Genomic DNA, 19,751 nt, shown 5'->3' with positions numbered 1-19,751 from the left:
TCGGTTTGACATAAACACATAAATAGACAACATATAATTAAATTATTTACAATTAAAGAGTACATAGTTATGCAACATTTGAAAGAGGATGAGTTTTACTCTAAAATCTAAATAAATTATTTATTAAATTATTAATATTAATTCACTCTAAATAACCATTTCACATCTAATTAAATATATTTATTGAATTCCATAAATAAAGTCAGAAAAACATCACTGTTGGATGAACGTTCGAAATTCGAATTCCTATAATGTGTGTGTCATATTTTTATCTATTTTTTGTTTTTATTCATTTATTGTTTTCGATAAAACATTATTTCTTCAATAATTATCAGGTTGGAGGATGAATTTAGAGTGAAATGTTATTTATTTTATTCCAAGGGTCAGTAAACTATAGTAGCTATTTATAATGGGTTTAATAAAAGGTCTTGGTTTATTTTAGTTTTAGAAAAGCTGAAAAATGAGTGAGAGAAAATATTTTTCTCTTAGCATTTGTCGTTTTATTAAAAGTACCTCGAATACTCTAAAAAGACTTAATAAAAATATATTATTTATTGATAGTCCTATTTAAAACGAATTTATTTAGTAAGAACCAAAAATATTTAAGTATATTTATATATTATTTTAATCTTATATATCGTTAAAAGACTTTGGGGTGTGCTTTAATTAATTTATTCATCAGCAGAATAGCGTTGATATTATTTGTATCTCTGTTTTATATATTTTGAAAAGTATATAAGTATCATGTGTATTGAATGAGCATATTTTTGTACGAACATATTTTATATATTTATTTATATGCTGTGAAACATTTTATATAATACAAAGACTGACGTATCTATGTATAATAATTATTTAAAAAAATATAGTATCATCATGTACATATGTAAATAAATTTTTGCATTTATTTAATATTTTTTCTCATATATAATTTTGAAAGTATTATGGATTGCCAAATATAGTTTATTTAACAATTATATTTATTAATCTATTTAGGTTACAGATCTCATATTTATTTTGATATTTTCCTATTAAAAGGTGCTCATTTTTATTTTAATGCAGTGTAAATATAAAGGCGTTATTTATTTATTTTCATTAATTAAATATTACGTTCCAGTCAGTTCATTAATTTATTAAATTAACTTAATAATTTATTGTCAAATGTTATTAATAAAACTGTTGGTACTCATGATCCGTTGTTTTATTCCTGGAATGTGTTAGAGTTTGTCAAATCCTACCCAAATGTGGCAAAGGGCTATAGATTGTGGTGCATAATTATGAAGAGTTTGTTTAATTTTATTCGTTTGTCAAACTGAAAGCGATAATCTCAGGAACCATGACGCTGATTTGAAAAAAATCTTTTATTCCTCATTTCATTTATATAACCCATTTATCGAGGAAGATACTTTTTTAGATCTTTCTATTATACAGTATAACTATGGATTGAACTGGACATCAAACCCTGAACCTGTAAAAAGGAATCCACTTTCTCCACATGCAAAAATGTTACTTACTCAATATTCTGTTTTGTTGTCCCACTAATAATACAATGGTTTCATACATTATGCAGAAGGTGACATTTTTTTATGATATATGGTGAAGGAAATTGTGTCAAGACGTGTCGGGTTTTTGCGTAACTTGCAGACACTCTTTTGTTCTTCCTCAAAATCTTGCTAGCCTTTGACCAACCATGTTGATAATCAGTGTTTCACATAGAGTGAGTGTAATGGTACTCCAAAAAACTTAAATATCAACCCCCCCCCCCACTTTAACTGCCTTCTTAAAAATACGTAAATATAATGACGAAAATGTAATCCTGAAGTAAATCGAATTTCAAATTAGTCAATAATTAATAAGGTATAGAATTTTGTAAGTTACATGTATTTTGACTGAAGAAGTTTAATTTATACTCTATAGTTCGGTTTTGTACAAGACATTCTTGTGGTCCGGATCCCGGGGACCTTTGGCAGCGGGGATGATAACACCCATAGCGAGCTCTTTGAATTTTCCTTCGTGTACCAAGTTCACAGATCCTTTTACAGATACATAAGCTCCTTTCAGAACAAAAGTAACCAATATTATTAGATATAAACACAATACAAACCAACACTTACGAAACTAGATTAGCAAGTACCGACAGGAAGTATTGCGGATGTTGGGGAAATCGAAGCTTATAATATTTCCACTCTCACTTTCGATGCAATAATATCGAACTGTATTGTTCCGGTAACAATTATATTTATGAAAATGATTGGTGGTAACTAGACAGAGTGGTATAAGATAGCTGGCTGAGGTTTTAAGATATTAATAACTGAACATTTTATAATTGAAATTATTCATGATACTAATCTCAATTATTTTTTAAAACCAAAGAAAGAAGCGAAACAATTTTCTTATCTCATCGCCTTACTGCCATTATCTGAATTTCATTTGGATTCGGTTCAGCCTGTTTTCTTCTTCCAGACTCTTCAAACTGCCATTAATGTGGCGTGTATCCCGTTTTTTGTGCAACGAGCTCAATAAATAAAAAAGTCTCCATTGTCTGTACTTTTGAATATAAAAAGTTTTTATCCAAACAGTTCCTTCTTATTACCAGAATGCAAATCAAACTACATCAAACAGCTATTATAGTTCGGCCATTCAGAGAATGCGTTCCTGACACGTCGCGATTGAACTGACGACGTAACTTTGCAATGGCGTTGCAGTTACGATAAAAATATTTTTGCTGGTTGTTTACCGTTTTAACAATTGAGGAGCATTAAAACAACATTATTATATCAATAATCAATGAATGTTATTACGTCGTCAGTTCAATCGCGACGTGTCAGGAACGCATTCTCTGAATGGCCGAACTATAATAATAATATAAAGTACTAACATATTATATAGCTAGCAATACCACATACAACCTTAAGCCACCTCCGAGCCCTCAAGGGCACTGACCTTAAGAGAAAGTCGACTTACATGGACCATTCCAAGTAATTATGTCCATCTCTACTCTATAAGATAGGATCATGGAGAAAAAAAATGACTAGCGGAGGTACCATAACAGAAAATCGCCTAAGAAAGTAGCGCACCAAAATGCGGGTGAGCGGAGGACGAGGAACGTGACTATTTTCGCCCTTATGCACCTTCCTTGAACCGGCTGTCATTGAACATCCTTGGCAGTCGTTATGGGTAGTCAGAAGCCAGTAAGTCTGACACCAGTCTAACCAAGGGGTATTGGGTTGCCCGGGTAACTGGGTTGAGGGGGTCAGACAGGGCAGTCGCTCCTTGTAAAGCACTGGTACTCAGCTACATCCGGTTAGACCGGAAGCCGACCCCAACGTAGTTGGGAAAAAGGCTCGGAGGACCACCTTGTTAGTTCACTCGTAACTGATCGTTTTGGCTATGCTCATCATACGAATTTGAACTAGAAAACGGTGCCTGACCTACCTGCATTATGGCATCTCCGCTCATCTTTCCTAACTCCGTGGGTAGGATGCAGATGGTATTCCAATTAAAGGAAATTCTCGATCAATGATTGAGCGATTTCGTTTTAGATATTCGAGATATTTCATCATCGGAAGAGAGAGTAGGTTCTTTTATGAGTCATTATTATAACAACCAGTCTTATAACTCGCATATAATACTCAAACACTGATTTGAAGAACCATTGACCAACTCTCAGGCTATTTTATTTATTTATTCCTTCTTACATCATAAATGCAAGAGTAGTATACCTCTATATTCGGCTTTCATGTGAAAACTACCAACAACCAAATTAAATTATATTTTGACACACAATTTGGGTTCGGGATGTAGTTTCCCCAGGACGTCGCTGGAACCGTAGGAAACAACCAGTCAGTAATACGAGAAGGAAAAAGTCCTACGATATATTTAACAATGATAATAAACAAGTAGTCCAGACATCAAAACTCAATAAAAACAAGAAGCAGTACATTTCATAACACAGAGAAAACAAAACTAAGACGAAGAAAGTGTCGCTAACAATGGACACAGGTGGCATCAAGCTACCGAAATAAACACACAAACAAATGACACTATTATACATTTTCTCACTTAGACGAAGATAATGATGGCTATAATCTGGTCTTATATTCTAAGAGAATGTGACCTACTGGAGACGACATTATAATGGCTTGGGAGCGCCGCTCGTATTCTAACTGAAATCATATTAAAAAGCTGAAGTGTTTGCGTAACTTCATCTAAGGCAAATGTCAACTTTTTGGAAAGGTTTCTATTAAGATTCTGTATGGTAAAGTAACTAAAAGTGTATATTCAAATTCGATAGTATGTAAAAAACTAGTTGAAGATTGTTAGTCGTTACATGTGCAAAGCGCCTTGAACGCACTATTCTCAAACTACTAGCTTTAAAAAAATCTTGACATTCCGGAATGAGATATCACTTTTTGCGTTACCCCTACGCTTAAGTTGGCAGACTATTTCTTGTAGATAATTCTTGTACTATAATTTGTTAAACCTTGTGTGCGCTGTATGCACCTGCGATGGGCATGCATATCAGTAATTATATTGTCAACACACTCATTTGATATTATTGTTACGCCATGTCCAATTCTTTTGCGTAATCAATAAATAGATTCTTACTCATGGCGGCTCCCGTTAGTTAACTACTCTAAACACACCACACGCTTGGGTCAACAACCAACCTCACTTTCTGATCCGTCTTACGACTCATGTCATAATGATTATGGCTGTCCGTCTCAGGAGTATAACAGGCTTGAAAGTGTTCAAACTAATATATTTAACTCTAGTCAACGCTCATATTACGCTTTCGCTGACAATTCTTCACTTATACTTGTTGCTGATAGTGGAAAATCATTGTTTTGGGTTTCTCTTTGTGAAATGTGCTGTTTTGCTTCTGTGGGTGATTGAGCAGGCTGTTGGTTTTGAAGTTTAGTATCATCAGCATCATCATTAACGTCTTGATAGTTCTAATCTGCTTTGTCTGCAAGTATTTAGATCAGACTTAGGAAACAGTCCGTATCTATAGAGGTACAATAAAATAAAAGATTTATTCAGGCGGCTGTTTAAAAATTATTCTGCATCTGGACTAATTCATTTTGTAGCAAAGAGGAGCAAAAACCAAAAATTTTCAATAAGTTGTACTTGCTAAAGTAGGTTTCTAAAAACTACCACAAAGTGACCTTTTAGTAAGTTATCATTTCAATATGACATACATTTTGTTACCTCTTCACATACTAGCGTATCTCACAATTTATTCTATGTATCCAAAACACGTGGAAAGCTACTTCACCATTTAAAACAATCACAATTATCATTTTCCTCATCATTGTTATTAACTTAAACCACCCAAAACATTTCTCCGTACAATTGTTTAATTTACGCGAAGTTTGGACCGTAAAATTACAATATTACGCTACTGACCGCGAAGGTTTATATTTTGGAAACACCATTGAGTTTTGGTACTTTGTTTGGTTATTTTGTTCTGTTTGTTTAGTGGAAATGTTTAAGGAAGTTCAAGTTCAAAGTTACTGGTAACAACTTTAATGATGATGCTGTTGTTTTAACAAGATCCCAGTAAGAGTCAAGATCGTTAATCGCATTCTTTATAAACGTCTCAAGTAAATAAGTTAGTTAACATGTGTCAGCACAACATAATTTTTGACAATCATTTTTGTGTAAACGACTAGCATTTTTAGAAACAAGCTAAACATTGTTTACTTTATTAACCATAGTGCCAAGGGCTACAAAGTCTGTCATCCTCCTGTCCTTATCCAAATGATTATTTCTCCTTACGTAATCAGACATATTTTTTTTTTCATGGCATATCGTCGTAATGGTAGGTATCAGGTAACAAGTTAAAAAGACTAATTCCACACTACAAAAAATAACATCACAGCCAAAATACCACAGCACTACATCATTCATTGCCATTACATAACTATCAAAATTAAATTCAAACCTCTTCAAGCATCTAACATTGATATTGACCTACAAACTGCATTACTCAACAGCGGCAAAAAGTAGTCATTCATTGAGTACAAAGAACGACAAAAGAGAAAAAAATCTTCAGTTGAAAACAGGTTGCATCATGACTGTAATTCGGGTTTCGTTTTTTTTTCGGAAAAGAAAGCTTAAGTTGTACCGGTTACACCAGGTGTAGTATTTTGTCAGTGCATAGAGAAATTCAGAAGGACAATAATGATGCATCTGGAATTGTAAGGTAATAATTACCTATCAATAAGTTTGTTTACCAAAAGATAGGAACCAGACATAATTTGTACGTCGCAAATAACACAATTGTATGTTGGCAAGAGCTTGTATATTTAAGTTTTAATTCTGATAACATTTTGATTGTCCGAACCATAGTAATTACTCTCTTTATAAAAACTAAAACTACTCTAATAGACACCTAATGCCTGGCATATTACGAAACCTCAGGCTTTTTCTCCTTTTAACAAAGAATATTAAGACCATTGTTCAAACCACAAACACGTTTTGTAACTGAAAACATTATCATTAGACAGTGCGTCAAAAACGAAGTTACCATGAAGCAAGCAATGGTCCAAATAATCTGGTAATATCAAACTTTTCCATATGTTCTATTTTTTTCAGGAAATAGTCGATTTTGAGCTCTTACAAATCCTCGTTAACACTAACTTGAACTTCTGCAAAAACTAAAAGTACATACTTTTAAGATCACACGCGGCATTCTCGGGATCTTTTGAACCGATTTGGGAAATCCTTTCACTTTTGGAAAACTTGTACCCCTAATTGGTTATTGATTAATATGTTTATGTTTTGGTTGATATTTTCTTTTTTTACTCCAAAAGCTCCAAAATTTTCGTAACTGAAAGCACATTTTGTACCAAAAGTGTCATTTTTTTTATGGGAATTCGTCGAATGACACATCCCGCTGCGGGTTAGCAGTGTAAGAGAGCGTCAGACTCGTACTGACTAAAACCCATCATATTCCTTCTGAAGCTATTCATGTACCAGGTCCGCGGTAACTCTTTCGAACAATCCCGCAGCCCTACTGTCAAAAATACTTCGTTTTTAGGGTTCCGTACCCAAAGGGTAAAACGGGACCCTATTGTTTTCGCTCCTCTGTCCGTCCGTTCGTCTGTCACTAGGCTGTATCTCATGAACCGTGATAGTTACAGAGTTGAAATTTTCACAGATCGTGTATTTCTGTTGCCGCTATAGCGACAAATACTGAAAACTAGAATAAAATAAATATGTTGGGGGGCTCCCATACAACAAACGTTTTTTGCTCATTTTATAAATAATGGTACGGAACCTTTCGTGAGGGATTCCGACTCGCACTTAGCCAGTTTAAAAAAAATAATATTAAGCTTAGTATCCATGATTACCTGCAATCAGTCACACCGGCGCCCGCGCATCTGTTTGCGTTTGTCGTCATTAAATCGACGCGACGTGTAAAAACGTTGACGAGTCACGCGTTACACGATTATGATGTTTGACTTGTAATGCGTGTGGCTTATTGTTTGATTTGTTGGTTCCTTTGTTTTTTTAGTAGTTGCTAATCAGCTTTTATCATCTGCCCAGTCTTTTTCCAACTTTACTGGGGTCAATTTCCAAGTCGGAGGCAACTGAGTACTAGTGTTTTACATGTAGTGAATCCTTTCAACCCTGTTACCAGGGCAACCCAATACCCCTTAGCAAGACTGGTTGAAGGAAGTCCCTTCAGCTTAAATCTGATGAACTTCTCCAAGGTTTACAACTCAACAAAGCAAAATTCCAGGTGTGACCCAATCTTTCGTCGTATGACACTTTCATGAGGGTCGTAATAAATCAGGAAAGAATATTGCTACCAGCGTACGAAGCATACCTACGCTGGATTACCTAACTCCTTTTAGTTAATAACCGATAATTTTTGTTTCTGGGTGACTACTATAGTATAAATTGAGAGATTTTTATATTGAATATTTGCTAAGCCTTGTGTAGAAAGGGCTTAAGACACTCATAACAAGAGCCCTGTTAGCAGCTGGAGAAATCACACCTAAACTCGAAGAGATTTGAAAGACAATTCTCACAGGTTCTCCTATTATCATAATCATCATAACACCACTCTAAAGAACTTGAGTAAAACCTATCTAAATACGAGAATATTCTAGACAAAACTTTCTTCAGTTCAGAATATAAAGTTTTCTTTAGAATAGCTTTCGTTCGACGCTGTCTGTAATGGATTTTCTTAACGCATTTCAAGCTTTTAATTATTGGACACTTGATGTTGTTCAGCTTTATACTACGAGTTTGTAGTCTTGATACTTGTAATATTTTGGATATGCTTTTAGAAAAGTCGCACAATTTGACTTACCACAAACTTGGGAAGACTTGAAAGGCACTTACGTAAAAAAACATATTAATACAAACGAATAATTTTCAGCTTTAGTCCTATTTATTTGTCGGCTTGCTGGAAACCAGTAAAGACCAGTAAGCTGAAATCGAGAGATTCCATTTGCAGCTGTTGTTTGACTGGGATTAGAAGCCAGAACCTCATACTCAACAGTATCTCTTGTATAACCTTGAATCTTGTGTATTACATACATCAAAACCCGTTGGTTTAAGCTGATTTCCTACAAGTTGAAGAAAAAAATACCTCTTACTATATCAAATTTCAAACCTAACAGGCCACTCGATGCTTTATGCTTTGTTATTCTGTCTTTTGAACGATAATCCGTCTATTAAAATGCATTTACCATTTCCAAACGTTTATTCCTTATTAGTATTCAGGTTGAATTTAGATACACTTTCTTTTGGTTTACCTTTCGTTGCTCTATTACTATTGACCTACTCAATAAATTTCTTATCAGTCTTGAATTCCGTATTAGAAAAGCTTCTGAATCAAAATATCTCAATGGTTGAATCATGGAATAATTGGTACCTACCTGTCAAAATTTCAGTATGTGTTACATGAACTTGTTGAGTCTTCAACAGAGTGGCTCAAAACTCCACTGTCTAAACTTTTGTATTACTAAAGTTACAGTTTCGACACTGATAGCTTATCAGACTTTTGCTGTCCCACTGCTAATCATAGTCCTCTTCTCACAAGGAGAAGGATTGAGCGTTTGCACCAATTTTCATTATTTGCAATATTTTTTTCTGTATCAAAATCAAAGCTATTAACATAAACGCATTAGTTAGAAAAATAAACTTTTTTGATCTACCTGACTGCAGTCACGCAGTCTAAAATGTTTAATTTACATACCTTCTAATTACAAGTCAGGTCACATAATCTTAGTAATATATTTGTAACAGGGTCATTGCCAAACTGTACACGTCCATCTGTAGCTATTATTTGGCACATACCTTTGGTAAATACCTCTTCTTCTATTACGATGCCTATATTTTTAAGGTCAATTTCACTAGGAATAAATGCAGGATATTCAACGACGTCTACATTAAAGTCATCATATAGAAGCTACTGATCTTGTCAAAAGTGAGCTTATTTAGGATTTTCTGCTCCATACATACACCAGACTCTCATATGTTCAGAATCGTCGTAAAAAGCTAAAGCTTCCTAGTCTCTAAAAGATATAAAAATAAATGAACACATAGCTACAACTGATGTTCAAGGAAACAATATGGTTTCGATGTTATCTGAATGTGAGAACTTTCAGCTTCCGACGAGAATCTCCAAGCACAGGTTACTTATGTCAATTGAGAGAAATATGTCAGTATACCATTTGCAGATGATGATTTACTCAATGCTCACAACAATGGGAACATTATTTTCATAGGCATGTTTTATGGTAGATCATAGAAAGTAGTAACTTCTACAACTTATTTAAACTAAGACGTTTGAGTTATATCATATCTGTTTTTTTATCTAACTCTAGGCTCTACATTTGGATGTACTTTTAACTTGAAAGACAAAATATTCTATTGCCATCTGATTTTAATCGATTCACGTAAATTGTTATTATTTAAATAGCTAAGAGAGATCCAGTCACTTGCAGAAGTAAAAAGAAAACAAATGAACATTAATGAAAAATATATCACCTTTTTATACCAAAACTGCAGCTTACAAAAATGATAGGTATTTCAAAACATCTTCAGCTTCTCACCCATTACATAGCTTAATATTTTCGATAGTTTGTCAAAATAAAGAGCTCATTGAGACTCGGCGACAATATTATAAAAAAGGAAAGTAAGTAATCACTTAAAGTTATCACCAACTGTTCATTGTTTCAACATTTTGTGTGAAGAAAAAGTTTTTAGGTTGCCACCCATTCTTCGTCTTAATAACAACATGTAATTTGTTGTAGATACTATGATAACTGATGAGAAAGAAAATATAGGTTACGACTATGGGAAACGTGAGAAAGGAGTACTATTCTCCATTAGTGATGAAAATAGTAAGTTATGTATATTTACATTAGTAGGCGGTAATGAAATAGGAAAAATAATAACTATGGTACATGACCAAGTGAAAGAAAAGAGTGTCAAAAGCTTAAAAGTAAAGGAAATAACACAAAATCAACTTCTGATAACGACATTTAATTCAATTCAGCATTCAATGAATATAAATGAGTAAAGTAAAAACACAAATTAACGGTTTCATTTTTACACTAAATCCATTTTAAGCAATCTTACTTTTTATAAAGAAATCACTGTTATTAGTTGTAATGAAAGTGGCCAAAATAACATACCTGTTGATCACAAACAACAAGCCAATTAGGGATCACACAGAAGTGAAAGAATGAACGATACAATCTCGACACAAATACTGGCTTTGTTTTCCCAAAAAAACTAAGATGATATCATAGTAGGACGAATTTAGTACAAACAATCAATTAAATTATTACACCATCCAAAAAAAAAATACCTGGAATTTCTGTCAATTTTAAACATTTTCGCATCACATAAGTATCAAAACCACGAATCCCCCATAAGAAACACGAAACTGATCAACTGTCACCATGATCGGTAACCACACCCACACTACAACAAAAAACCACGTGCGTTCCCCGAAAACTGTCCGTAGTTACAACAAAATAATTTCGTAGGTACCAGTTTAATCGACCGACATTGAGTTCACTTTTCTTGACCGCCGAGTAGTGGGGTGAGATGCTTAAAACAGGCCGTCATATACAACAACGCTACACTTAGTGCCAAGCTTTCTGTAGGGGTAGTTTGATTCGCAGCCATGATACGATACATCGCAGTCCTAGTTATTTTCGCGGCGGCGCGGGCCATGCCTGCGCTCGACAAGGAGCCCAACGAAATCGGAGTATTCGGGTCAATATTAGGAGTTGTCAAAGAATGCGTTGATGGAGATACTTCTTTGTGTATAAAGGTGGGAACAGTGAAGTGATTAACGTGGAGTGATTTAAGTGACGTGTTACTAAGTTGTTATCTTTTGGTTGCAGGAGAAGACGTTGAAATATGTGGAGGCTGTAAACTCCGCGCGGGAGTTGGACCTTGCTGATGGAGTGGCGATACTTAGCAATGGTTCCCCTCGGTCTGCCAGGGCCTTGGAGCCATTGTCCGAAGAGCCTAAAGCAAGAGAAGCCCAGATTGAGTCCAGGCTGGTGGATTCAGCTGCCGATTTCTTGGAAAACCATGTGATCCAGTTCAAACTGCCCTCATCGACTGTTGAGGGTATGAAGAGGTCCCTCGAGGAAGGTAAGAATCTAAATCATTTTCTAAGCTTGTAAAATGAAACTAAATGCACGTATAAAATTGTATGCGTAAACTTAATTACACGTTAGATGTTAGATAAACACGATTTGAATGAACGAAACAATTACGATGATTCATTTAAACCAACACAGCTAACGTAACTAATTGCTCACAACAAAAGAGGCATAAATCAAATAGAACTAGGTGAGTGTTTGTAAATCAAATCTAAATCGAATGCAAATTAAATGTTATAAAACTTATGCTAATCAAAAATGATATAACTTAAACGAGTTATGGTATAGCTTTCGTTTTCTAAGTCCGTGAACTTGCGAAGATCAAACATACGGAAATAAAAACTAATGTTATGAAACAGGATGGAAATAAAAGAAATTGAGATGAAGTGACTCATCGATCCGAGACTAAAGTACTAACAATTTGTGGTTTTTATAATGATTAAATAGAGCAAAACAATTGTCTGTGCTTCTCTTAGTCACGTTTTGTCTTTGAATTTCACCGTTTTATTTTACTTCTTAATTATTTAATTTCGATTTTACTTTTTCAATTTCAATATTGAATTATTCAACAAATCTAGAAATATTATAATAAAGGATATCGATGACCAATTTGAATTCTCAGAGAGAAATTACATATTTGTCATATTATAAATTCCTATGGCGACAATCTGGGTCAATTTTAATAAGACATTCGTCGTGTGTTTCTCGCGTTTCTATATCTTCTAAAAAAATAATTAAAAACAGTCAATCTAAGCCTTTTATGAACCGCCAAGCCTGAATATCATTTCCTAAGTAATTACGTATTGTTAGTTTATTATCAGCATTACTAATTTTACTCGATAGTTAAGCAGTGTTGGCTTTGAGTCTTTTAGCATTTGTTGCCTCTTAAACATTTGTTTTAAAATCACTTATATGTATTCTTGAGAGTTAGTCTTATTTTATATTCGTCGCAGCATGGTCTTTTCTAATTTCAAGCAATTTAATAGAATTTACTGAATATGACTGAAAAAAATCAATAGGTATTTGAGTTTGCTCTCAGATTACATCATATTTATTAAATTCATAGGTCTACTTCCGATCTTTTCTCTTTATATCATTTCCTGCATACTTTTGAGTAGAATTTCATTCAATTAAATCAATATCAGATCCTTCAATAATTTCCACAATCAAATTAAATAAATAAAGACAAGTATCACTTTACCATATTGGTCATAAAATTCTAGTATTTCTAACCTGCTGTGACATTATATTGGAAAGTTTCAAGTAATGTTTAAATTCCCATGAATATAAAGTGTGTAAATAAAATGAAGGCGACTGTACTTAATACCAGTTCAAGTTATAGCTCGACTGTACCGTTACATATTACAAATGCAAGGTGGTACCAACAGGTATCAGGGTTGTCACAAAGAACACATAAATAAATAATTTGAAAAATAGGTGTTTATTTACGATTGATATAGTCACTTATCATGTAGAAGACAATTCATCATCATCATCTAAAGGAGTAAAAGAGTTTCTTCTAAAAATATGTTAATCAAAAATGATATTTTTAAATCAAATAAAAAAAAACATTCATAAATGTCTTATTCAGATTTGAAATATTGCTATCTTATTAGTATCAAATAAAGTAATTTTGCACTTTAAGAGCAAAAGCTGCAAAATGCTCTCTGGCTTAAAATTAATGAAAAGACAAATCGTAAAAAAACAACTGTAGTAATCATAGTGCTCAGACTTCACGGTTCAGATTCACACAATACTCAGACAAACTAAATGATTTCAGACGTAACAATGATGCAACAACCCTAACCACATGCATGTTAACAGTTAAATTTTGTAGACCATTCAGTTAATCTAAGTTATTGATATAAATAGAAAGCCTAGCCGGCCCATTAGTTACCGATGTAAAATTTCATGCTTTGTATTGTACGCATGAATAAATCTATTTAATTATAAACATGCAATATTGCTATTTCCTCATTTATACGTAAATTCATAGCTAACTGTGAAACGGTATGGAAAGATGCTCCACTTACGTGCGGTAGTTCCGATTGTGATTCCTGATAAGTTAAGTAGAGTAACATTAGAGCCATACTACTTCCTGATAGTGATTTGTGAAAATTGATGATTATTTTGCAAGCATGTGCGATTAGTTTAACTAGATATCATTAAAACTGTAAGGCTGCTTGAATTGCACAGATATTATCCCTAACGACCTTGTTTATAGCTTCATATGAGGATTTGCTGAATTATTTCACGGATTGTTAGCATATCTTCTTCTATCTTCATCTTAGCTTACATTACCTACTCTGTTGACTTCTTATCAAAATAACCTAATATACTCTTTTAAGTTTTTTTAAGCTTTTGAAGCCTAGCTTTCAACTTCTACAACCATTTTCACAGTCACTTCATCTCTATCACTACAATCTATGACTTGAAAATTGTCAAGCACAAAAGCTTAATGTAAAATTTCTCTATCTATTCATCCAGTCCCCTCTATAACATTATAAGTCTATAAAGATAGGAAAGTCTTGGCCTTCACGGATGTTACATGAATGCCCCTACTTATTCTCATGAATGAAACTTGAAGCGGGTGTGTTAAGTACCTTGTACATCTTCCTATGGAGCATTGCGGTTGTATTCTGGTTTTGATTTTTTTTTTCTTTTGGTCGTCAACTTGATGTAATTATTTTTTATGCTCTTTTCTTAATGATTGTAATCGGTCATCAAAATTAACTTCATGATTATCATCCTCTATTTAAAAATAAAATAGTCTTGACCGGATTCAAGAAGAGTAGGTATCAGCTATATTTACAACACACGCTCCAAATCAAATATCAAACAACGTGTCAACTACCGAATCAATTTTTTCACCCTTGTTGAAGTCAACAAGAGGAGACATTAGGAAATCAGGCCATTATCATTCAAGGCTACTTCCTTATAGCAAAAACATCACCCTACAAAAAAGGCCTTTTGTCAACAACATGTAGAAACTCGAAAGCGGCGCATTCCCTCTACGGCAATGGCTCGAAGTCCTGTCTATAAACCAGTTTAACGAGTCATCGAGAAATCGTGTAACTGGCACTCTTTGGCTCTTCTCCGAAGAAAGTTGCCTTTCCAATATTATGATATATGTTTTTACGACTTCAATTGATACTAATATGGTATTATTAGTCAGGTTCGTGTTTTTAATTGCAATATCTCGGGAAATGACCATATAACGCCTACATGGTGGTTCATCGAAAGCATGCACGTCGTATGCAATTAAAGCTTTATCATTAAGATCTTCTAAATAGATTCTGTGCAGAGCTTTACTGTCTTACTAAGCATTCGAGCCTTCGCGCCACAACTCTTGATTTTAAAACAAACATTGCACTTACTCAAATAATAGTCACAATTTAAGGCTTATAAGAATCGAACTTGCGACACGCAATATTTCATCCTGCTGCTCAACCACAACACACTATTAATCAACTATACACCAATGAAAGTATAACTCATATAAATTACATTTATTATAACAAGAACGTTTTCATGATTTCACACTTTCCTCATTTCAAGATATTGATAGACTCAAACTGGAAACTAAATCGAGTGACAATGACATAGCAATATTGACTTCAGAACTACTAGTGAGAATTACTTCGATAGATACTTGTGTAACATGGAAAACACATTTAGGATCTCACACCTTTTCACTCAGTCCGTTTTGTACTTAAATCGGTCAACAGGACGTAAAAGTAAAAGGAAATAAATAAACATGAACATATTAACGCGTTTTAGCAAACAATGATGAAGCTATTTTCAATCTATCTTTGAATGTTATTTAACCTAAACTTTCATACATAGATGCAATAGTGATAGATGCAAAACCAAGTGTATCGAATTTACAATAATCATTTTTGCTAAACGCCGAGTCACGATCAAAAAAACTTATCTTTATAAATCATATTGAAATCTTCAAACTGATTAAAATAAATTATGACAAAGTAAATTCTTGATAAGGAAAGTGAGAAGTCTAAATTAAGTGAAAACGATACCTCATTGAGATAATTGAGTTGATGGACGAAATGGAGATAATTAATCAGATACAGAAACACTCATGGATAATTATAAAAAAGTCTTGAAAGCCCTACATGAGTGATTGAGGGAAGTAGGTTACATGGGTGTCCGTAAGCGATGGGCCGGCAAAGTCACTGTGTCAATCATAAACTTGTTTTAGTAAGATCGTGTTCATTTGTACCTGTCTTGTTTTAAAAAGCCCATCTATTAACTTGTCATTGGCATTATTTCTTGACTTGACGGCCTTTTAGGAGTGAATGATATGTATAAAGGGAATAGGTTGTCTTAGTTCTAGAGGAAAGAAATCTTTGATTTCAAATATTGATCAGACTACCTTGTTTGCCGTTTGCTTTTTTACTTTATTTTGCGTTATTTATTTATTTTGTAACTGCTAACCTGATTTTTTTTGTCCTCTTTATTCAAAATAGTAAAACCAATAATTTATCTGCTCATAAAAAAGAAGAGAAACTAAATTATTTATCAGAACATAAAAAATCATAATTACAATACATAAAATCAACATTACATTTACAATTGAATAGTAGCATTTCAGTTAAACTAATAAAAAAGATTCTAACAATAAATAGCTAATGAAACACATCATACGGTGAAGTTGTAAGAAAGCTCAAGGCTTGTTAGTTTACGGTCAATGTCAGAGATGGCGACACTGTTCAAGGCTGCACTTGTGTGCGCAAGCGCAGCGAGTGCGGTGTAACTGCTTTAGTAAACAAGCTTATTGAACTTGAAATTGTAACTAAATAAACTGATATGTTGATATTGAAAATTGATAAAGATTTAATACAAGAATATTTAGACGTTAGAACTGATAAAAATAAGACTAATACACCTATAAATTAGGATAATTAATTGAATTTGAACGATGGACTAGGAGAGATAGATACAAAAACAATTTCACATAATTGAAATGTTCTGTGAGATATTATTAGATTAGAGATAGTGGAAAATTTTGAATTAGCTTGAATACCCATCAAAAAACATGTGGGCCATCCGACCCAATGTTTACAAACTTTGTACTCATAGTTTGTGGGTAATGGACCTTGTAAACGATGCCAGTAATTTTGTTCAAATGTGAAAGCTGTTGTTTGTTTAATTTCAAGTTTTTGAAGACGACTATTTTTATGCATCTTAATTTTCTACGGTCTTTATGTTTGGTAGTTTTGACCCTAGTTCGATTGCTAGTAATAATGCTAACACCACAATACGACTAAGTATTTTCAACAAGCTTCTTGGAACACCTTTATGTAACCGACCCAGTTCATGTATTTGGCATCAATCACTAATGTACTCTTACTTTTAATTCCAGCCCGTGGCAAGAAGAAGAAGATCAAGCAGCTCCTTCCCCTCCTCGCCCTCGCCAAGTTGAAGATCACCGCTCTCATTCCTCTGTTCTTGGGCATCATCGCCTTCGCCGCTGCCAAGGCTGTCCTCCTCGCCAAGATCTCACTCTTGGTCGCCGGTATCATTGCCTTGAAAAAGCTTTTGGCAAGCAAACACCATGAGACCAGCTATGAAGTAGTAGCCCACCCACACCATGAGGAACATTACGCCAGTAGTGGACATGGCTGGGGAAGATCCATCGATGATGGACAGGATCTAGCATACTCAGCTCACGCTAAAACTGATTAAGTCTTTACACTTCCCCAAGGAGCAATTCTAAGTCCTTTGCGTTTTGTAACATAGTGTGAAATGGAATGTACTGAGTTTATTTATTGTAGTTTAAGGCGTATTTATTGATTATTCTACGACGAATTTCCCTTTGTAAGGGATTTTTTTGGATGCGAGTTTTGTTACTGTTTTCCCATAAAATGTTGTTCTAAGTTTGTATGGTCTTTTATGCTGTACTATATTAGAATTTTCACAACCTATACGGTATCCGTATTTGTGTATTTTGTACTTCAAAATGTTTTATTTTGTTCTATTTACTGTCTTAGATTTATTATCTAGTCCTTTCTTACTAAGTCCTTATATTTTAATTGTGTATAGATTATTTGTTGACTATTTATTTAATTAAGTATATTTAAGTTTATTTTGTGATATTATTTACTATATTTATCTACATTTATCTGAGCCTATTATCTATATTCATATTACTATCTCATTTATTTATATATTTATTTATCCATTATCCACTTGCACATCATAATATCTTCTATATATAAGTATAATAGTGTGTACAAAATGTATATATCTATCATACCTATAATCGAGTTTACCATATTTGACATAATTACTTTTATGCTTTATATCATCTCCTATATAATTATTGTCATTACATATAACTTTGTGCCGCCTTGTCAGTACAAATATATACTTATATTCATTAATTCTTCATAGGTACATATTTTTATTATGATATAATAATATATTTTCTATTTCTCAAATGATTCGTACAAATAAAGAACTGAAAATGTTTTTGCGTCCTTGTATTTTCCTAACATGTATCCTTTCCTATCTTATTAGTAGATATTATCTACCAAAAGCTGAACGTTAATAAGTCAATCAAAATAATAAGTTAATAACTCAATATCATGGTACACCCAGCTATTTGGATCTATCTGATCAGTAATTAAGAGATTTGAACTAACAACGTTGGATCCTTCATCATTAATTCATTTGAATATAAATACTTAGCCACTGTTATAGTACGTTGATTATTCCCTAATATTATAAGTCCCACCTGAAGACAACATTGAATTACTGTAAATTGCAACATAAACAAACCGAAATCCATCGTAAACAACAATGAAGAAATTGAACAATACTAAAGAAAATCACAACAAAATAACAGTATAACGATGATAATCTTAACACAAAACACAATATTAAACATAATACAAGCATAATTCCTAACAAATCTTCTCTCAGCAATCTTCGAATTAACCTGCGCTCTTTCCCATTAGATTATATCATAACCACTTATAACGCTAATAAACGAAAGAGAAATGACCATTAAACAGCAAGTAACTAACACTTTCTTGCTATCTGTACTCAAATTAATTTCAATTTCTTTGAGTATGGTATCAATTTTACCAGTAATATGACTCTCTGTATCTCTAACAATGGGAGATTTTCTAACTGTGGGTTTCTATAAGCTATCTCTACATGCGACTAGAGATTCAATTTTGATATCAGATCCATTACGTCTTTCAGTCTCTATTATATACCTATTATGGAAATCTCCAATAAAGCTATCACTATCACCAACATGATTAATATCATCGTCACTTTAACCATGAGTATTTTGAAACAATACAAGTGTAGGTATAATTATGTGTTCATGTATAGCCAGTTACAAATTATCTAATAAATAAACTTTCTCTATTAGTTGTGTAATCGTTGGTAGGTGGTGAAGATTTTTTGATACGTGTTTGGCATTATTATTAACTTCAAAGATGTTATTTAATTTGTGTTCATCGTCAAATGTTTTTATGCTGTTATTTGTTGACGTATGATCTTTTATCTAGGATTACCAGTTCACTTGGAAATTGTTGCGATGCCTGTTCAGTGCATATACCTAAATAACTTATATCAGGCTTAACTTTGTGGTTCCAGGTTTTTAAAAGGAAATAGATATCTTTAAATTACAAAAGCATTGAATTTTATCACATATTGTATTCGCAAATGAGGTTACATTTTTCTAAAGGCAAACATTTAATATAAAGATCTTTTAAAATAATAAAATAAAAACTAGTCAATAAGTACGCATACCACTGTCATAGGCATTTAAGAAACCAAAGCAGATATATCAGATAAAAATAAAACGATAATCAAAAAAGTAAAAGTTAAAATCTCCATAGCAACAGCAAGCAAATTACACAAAAACAAAATCCATTGATGAACTAAACACGCGAACAGATGAACCCAAAACAATACATAATATATCGCGTGAGAAGATCTTACATAAACAATTAAACGATTAGCTATAGGATGAATTTCTAAATTAATTAACGCTACATACAATACATAAGGTTTTATAACTTCTAATAACTGTCCTGGATGAATCTGTAGAAGACACGTGAATCT

The 19,751-nt window shown here is 33.2% G+C and overlaps 1 protein-coding gene across 1 annotated transcript; it reads left to right on the top strand.

Annotated features, from left to right (window-relative positions):
- Window positions 1-11,130: 11,130 nt before the first annotated feature.
- LOC124641936 lies at window positions 11,131-17,693 on the top strand. The gene is made up of 3 exons (XM_047180199.1): window positions 11,131-11,308; window positions 11,382-11,637; window positions 17,032-17,693. Exons 1-3 carry the CDS (start codon window positions 11,159-11,161, stop codon window positions 17,352-17,354), a joined length of 729 nt encoding a protein of 242 aa, XP_047036155.1. The 5' UTR covers window positions 11,131-11,158; the 3' UTR covers window positions 17,355-17,693.
- Window positions 17,694-19,751: the final 2,058 nt, after the last annotated feature.

The sequence above is a fragment of the Helicoverpa zea genome, chromosome 23 (assembly GCF_022581195.2).
Source record: "Helicoverpa zea isolate HzStark_Cry1AcR chromosome 23, ilHelZeax1.1, whole genome shotgun sequence".
NCBI lineage: Eukaryota > Metazoa > Arthropoda > Insecta > Lepidoptera > Noctuidae > Helicoverpa > Helicoverpa zea.
Note: the sequence above shows the minus strand (reverse complement) of the source record. Positions and strands in the feature narration are given on the sequence as shown.